Consider the following 6,080-nt stretch of genomic DNA (forward strand, 5'->3'; position numbering starts at 1 on the left):
TCACCTATCGCATTCGCGATCTCATGGATGAACGCGTTCTGGGTTCTTTCTACGAGCAGCATTTGCAGAAAACGGAGCAGGTAAAATTGCGCGTTGAGCAAGTACTGCACAAACAACGTGGACAATCACTTGTCAAGTGGGAAGGCTATCCGGACAGGTTCAACTCGTGGATATCCAACAAACAGTTGGAAAATCTCTGAAACGATCGAGCCGTTACCGTCTATCAGTGGACGGTGTGCGCGCGCGCGGGTGCGTGCATGCGTTCACTGTTTACGATAGTGGATGTGTACGTTGAACAAGTTGTCAAGTAACATGATGGTGTTCAGCTATTGAATAACAGTTCCTACAAGCCCATCTCTCTCTCTCTAACATGCTCGACCGTGTCACACGTGCCTGTGTGTGTGTGTGTGTGTTGCATCCCGTCTCTAACATGCCCAGCCGCACGTGTTCATCGTAAACTGTCGTACATTTTCGAATCTCGATCGCCTGCTCCATCACGTTGTGCAATGCTGGCGGAAGGTAAGAAAAAGTGGTGAAAAAGTGCTTTGTTTCCCCAAAATGCAAATAAGAAAACTCAGACCAAGAAAGCTCTAGTTGTGAGAAGGAGAGAGAAAGAGAAAGAGAGAGATTTATTATGGAGGAAGCCGCCAGCGTACCCTTTCAACAGTCACCGCAGGCATCCCCTGCATCATATCCGTCATCCCTGTCACCGCCTGGCTCTCGGCTGTCAGCAGCACCTACGTCACCATCCACACCGAATGCCGAACGCCGATCAGTAGGATATGTGCACGCAAACCCCCGACTTGTAACACCGGCATCGTCGTCATCATCACCATGCTCACCATCACCACCACCACCCCTACCGCCAAGGCGTGCCCGACCACCACCACCACCACCACCACGACGCTCTCCCGACGCACCAACTGCACACGCTTCTACACCACCTATCACCCCATCGCCACCCCTCCTGCCATGTCCGCCACCGCCATCACTGGCAGCAGCAGCAGCAAGCCCGGAATCATCCGTTCAGGTACCTTGCATACCTGAACTCAGTTGTAACGTTACAAATTGCAGGAGGCGGTGTGATATTGGACACAGACGCAGACGATGCACCACTGGATGTATCTTGATCACCTTGGCCGTCATCAAGTTGGTGATCCTCATTGCCATATGCATTAAGGTGATGCTGATGTAACTCTGTGTGGGTGCGTGTGTGTGGTGCTAGTGATAGTGTGCTTTGCCCGTATAAGTGGCTTGGAACAATAACAATACTCTGTGTGTGTGTGTGTGTGTGTGTGTGTGTGCTTATCTTTAGCTCTCACTCTGTAGAGAGTAGTAGTAGTAGTAGATTTTATTATTTTACTAGGGGAGTCCCAACAGGCGTTGCCTTTTTACTGGGAACCCTAGGTGAATTTTTACCATGTTTACATACAGAGTAAGAGACGGGGCCTGACGGCAGTCAGTGGGAAGAGCATTCCATCTGTCTGCCGCCAGGAAAGAAATAGAACGCATGCCATATTGCGTAGAAACAGGCGGAAGAACTAATGCGCGCTGTGCCTGGCCGCGCGTGCGAGCCTGGTGTCCAGGCACAGCAGCCCTAAGCTGGAACAAGGATTGGAGAAGGGGACTAGCAAGATGTGGGGTCAAGCAGCGGTACACGAAAACATAGAGTTTAAGATTTGTGCGCTGTTCAAAAGAATAGAGATGATATTTGCGGAGAACAATTTCAGTAGACATCATACGGTCAAACCCAAAAACTTTCTTCATTGCTATGTGACTGTAGGATACAGTGAACTGTATCCTTCATACTGTGTGTATGCCCCCCCCCTTGAGAGACATGGAGAGTCCTGTAACCATGGTAACTCTTGACTGCTGCATGCTCTGGGACGAGCTGGATGGAGTGGATTGAACTCATCATTTATTATTCAAAACAAAAACAAACAAAAAAACAAAACAAAAAATGAATAAAACATCTACAGTCATGACGTAGAGTCATCCTGTACAGAGGTGGATGAGAGGCGTATAGCATTGCAAGCAGCAGCAGCAGTAGGACAGTGTTTACAGTGGGCTGGAGTGGTTGGCAGTGGTGGCAGCAGAGGAGAGCCGCATGTATGCAAACATGCAAGTGACTTGTAGCGTACTCAGAAAATAAAAAGGTGATGTATGTACAGAGAGGAAAAATGCCTGATAATGACACGTTTCTCAAAATTTTCTAAATCCTGAAGTGTCCATAGGCCAACGTTGATATGCCATCCGCTAGTATGTATCGCTTGCTATCGAACGGTGACAGCGATAGCTTGGTGGTGGTCTCGGTGAAGATGGTATGACGATGGCTCCTCAAGTTGGTCATGGGATGCTGCGTCGCCTTCTTCGTCTGCAAACACTGTCGATAGTCCTGGATCGTAAACTTGCGAGTTACAGTCTTCTTCACACCCTTTGCTCGCCGTCCACTCTCCTCTCCGTCGTAGCAATACATCTTACTGCGCAGTGCTACAAACTCGGTCATGAGCTTTCCGCCGAGTTCGTCCTTAAATTTGCCGACGACCTTTTTGTTGGTGTCACTGCGCAGACGGTGATCCGTGGGGAAATTGCTGGTGTCACACAGATCTAGCGTAGCATCCATGTCGGCGTAGAGATCTTCGGTGTTGAACTGCAGCACAAGCGAGTCCGTGTCTGTGTACAGAAGATGCACTCGATCTCCGTAACGGGCTTTGAGCTCCAGGTGGTAGAACCGGTACATGAGCTCCTTGCTAGGTTCCAGGACGCACATGCCCACGTAGACTGGTTTGCACAGCGTGACCTTGGTCTTCTTGTTCTCGACACCCGCCAGTCCGTTCTCGAACAGCACATGACGAACGCACGTCGGCTTGGCAATGGCATTGACGATGCTGTCTTCCTCCTCCTCCTCCTCGTCTCGATACAGTTTGATGTTGTGGCGCCTTCTGACGTTCTCCATTGTTTTCCCAAACACCGCGTTGTTCATTAGTTTATAAAAGTCCTTTTCAAAGTCGTTGTGGGCGGTTCTGCGTCTCTCCGTGTTAAGGGTAATGTAGGGTTTCATCCAGGGCTGTTGAGTGAAGCTCAAGACTCGGTGGACTGTACCAATGGTTAGTCCTAGCTGGCGGTAGAGCTGCAAGTTGCGGTAGTGTAGGACGTATCTATGCTTTGGCATCAGATGCGGTACGAGTTTCGCCACTCCTAAACCGCTGACCGGGGTCTGTTCGAGCAAATCTTGCTGGTAGGGTGAGAGCAAATCCTCCGCGATGCTCACGCACTCTGGAGCCGGGGGATAGTCGTTGAGACGATCGTGGTGACTCGGGGGTACAGGTGAAGTCGTCCATATACTCATACGGATACACACCCTTGCGACGCAAAAGGTCGAACAGCTCCTCATTGCTGCTGCTGCTGTTCATACGAGTTGCATGCCGTGCCACCAGGGATGAGAGGTGTGCAAAGGAATCACGTGGCGTGTTGCTCACCAGCTTCTCCAAAGACGTATTCAGGAAGGCCAGGCTGTCGATGAAGCGAAAGTGTCCCCATGTGAAGGACACGTAGCGCTCCATGTTATTCGGTATCACACCAATCTTTCCCTTCTTGAACGCTCGCGTCCGTCCGGTTCTATCAACATAGCGCTCGGTTTCGATAGCGGTGAGTCCAATGCTAGATACGAGCAGGTGAGCGTCGTAACCCTTGAGATTGTGGAAGATGACCGGGATGATCTGAGTGTCCCGCACAATCCTCATCTTAAGGTTACAGGATGCATGCGCTGCTCCACGATACAGACCCGTGATATGATCATGATCACGTACCCTATCATCGCCTGAGTGGCCTATGACACGCCCAGCACTCCGAGGCGTTGCGAAACTCTCCCTGCTGTTGTTCGGTGATGATCATGTCACGCTCCACCAGATCGTCTTTGATGCGCTCCTCCTCCTCCTCTGCAAGTGCCTCGAACAACGTGCTTATCGCATCCGGCCCTGAAAGCAACAAACAAGAACAAGTACACACACACAATAGTTGTATAATGCAGGTATACAGGTAATTGCAAAGACAGCACTCATCATCATCATCATCAGGCTTATGAACATACAACATGCTGTTGATTGATCTAAGTCAGACTAGTCATTCGATGGAGGTGTGATACTACCTCTGTACATGAAGCGGTTCATCAGCCTTCCATCAGTTCTCACTGTGACGTATGACACGCCACACGGAACATGCTCAGCATCTCGAACGGCGCGTGGGCCATGCTGCGCCGAACATGGCTTCACCAGGCATTCGGTGCCAGCGTAGATGACGTAGGGCATTTTCATCACCTTGACGATGTCCTTGAACATCAATTTTTCGCCCGGCTCGGGCATTTCAACGGCAGCAAACTTTACATCTTTGCAGTACCGTTGGTGTCGTTCGAGCGTCTCGACACTGTTGTGTGAAGAGAGGCAACGCATGCAGAAATGCACTCTTGCCTTCTTCTTCCGCTGATGGGCACACAGCGCACTGAAGTTCTTAATCCACGCAAAGTGGTTGACGCCACCATCGTGGATGACCAGCAGGTTGATGGCATCGTCTGCGCCTGTCAATTTGAGTGGACAAAGATCATCCTCATATCCAAAGACGTTGATGGACAAGTCATTGGCTTTTTCCACCTGCACGGTAACAACAACAACAACAACAACAACAACAACAACAACAACAACAACAACAACAACAACAACAACAACAACAACAACAACAACAACAACAACAACAACAACAACAACAACAACAACAACAACAACAACAACAACAACAACAACAACAACAACAACAACAACAACAACAACAACAACAACAACAACAACAACAACAACAACAACAACAACAACAACAACAACAACAACAACAACAACAACAACAACAACAACAACAACAACAACAACAACAACAACAACAACAACAACAACAACAACAACAACAACAACAACAACAACAACAACCACAACCACAACAACAACAGCAAACGTCGTTGCTTGAGACGTCAGATGCGAGCAAGTTGTCATGACTTCAAGACAGCCACTTCACAAAACAACGACATGTGACAAGGACTCGATCAAGTGAACCTTACCTTGTAAACGTCGACGAGAGAAGCCGGAAAATCTACTTCCGTGACATCGAGAATGTTAGCATACGGCATATAGTTGGTCACTCGATCAACGTGATCGGCTGCCGGGTGTAGTGCTCATAGAACAGCCCACTTCAGACATTGATCGTCACGGTTCCTCACTTTGACGACTGCTCTCGATGCGGCTATAGTTTTTGGTAGGGGCAGATAGGATGAGATGCGCATCGGTCGGTAGCGAGCAATGTCCAAGTGGACGCTCTTCACTTGGATTACGACCCAACCGGATCCTTCACTAATCCAGGCTTCCAGCTTCTGAATAATGTGGTCGATGGACGACTTCAGTACGTCCTCCACTTCCAAGGCTTGATGCACAGTCTGCGCTTTACTCCGGAAAAATGGAGAGGTGACGGTGGATCAACCGGTCGCGTCGACCTTCTCCATCTGTACGCAGGCCACCAGCACGGCTTTGTACTGTTGCGTCTGCAGCTCGTGCACCATTGTTTCCGTGATATCCGGAATCAGGTCGTTGAGCACGCTCAACACATCCATGTCGTCTTCATTCAGCTCGGCGCGATACTCTTTCTAGTATCCACGCGGTGCGCTGCGCTGGAGATTCATTCGCGACTCTCTGGGTGCTCTCGGAGAGGGCCCCCCTTCCTCTACGTTCTCAAGTCTCCGCTTCATTTTCTTCGGCAATAACTGATGAGCGGTTTGCTATGACAGGATGCTTTTATACATCACGATCGAAGACGAGGCTAAAGGATAGCTGCCTCAAGAACATGCCAGTTCAGGCTAGAGGGCAACGAAAGAAGGTGATGAGTAATGAACACGCATGATGGCAGGGTGGGTGACTTTTTCCACAACTCTGACAGTGGACTCGTCTACGAAAAGCTAAACGATACCGAGTGGGTTGTTACTGCGTCACTGAAAGGGTCCCCGGGTCCACAAGGTCTGCAAGGAGTACGAGGAGAGCAAGGTC

General features: G+C 49.6%; 1 protein-coding gene across 1 annotated transcript; it reads left to right on the plus strand.

Moving 5' to 3' along the window:
• Positions 1–634: 634 nt before the first annotated feature.
• LOC135816877 (uncharacterized) lies at positions 635–1,195 on the plus strand. Its single transcript, XM_065329978.1, has one exon. The coding sequence runs from the start codon at positions 635–637 to the stop codon at positions 1,193–1,195; it is 561 nt and encodes a 186-aa protein (XP_065186050.1).
• The last annotated feature ends 4,885 nt before the right edge of the window (positions 1,196–6,080 follow it).

Source organism: Sycon ciliatum, chromosome 5 (genome assembly GCF_964019385.1).
Source record: "Sycon ciliatum chromosome 5, ocSycCili1.1, whole genome shotgun sequence".
In the NCBI taxonomy this organism is placed as follows: Eukaryota; Metazoa; Porifera; class Calcarea; order Leucosolenida; family Sycettidae; genus Sycon; species Sycon ciliatum.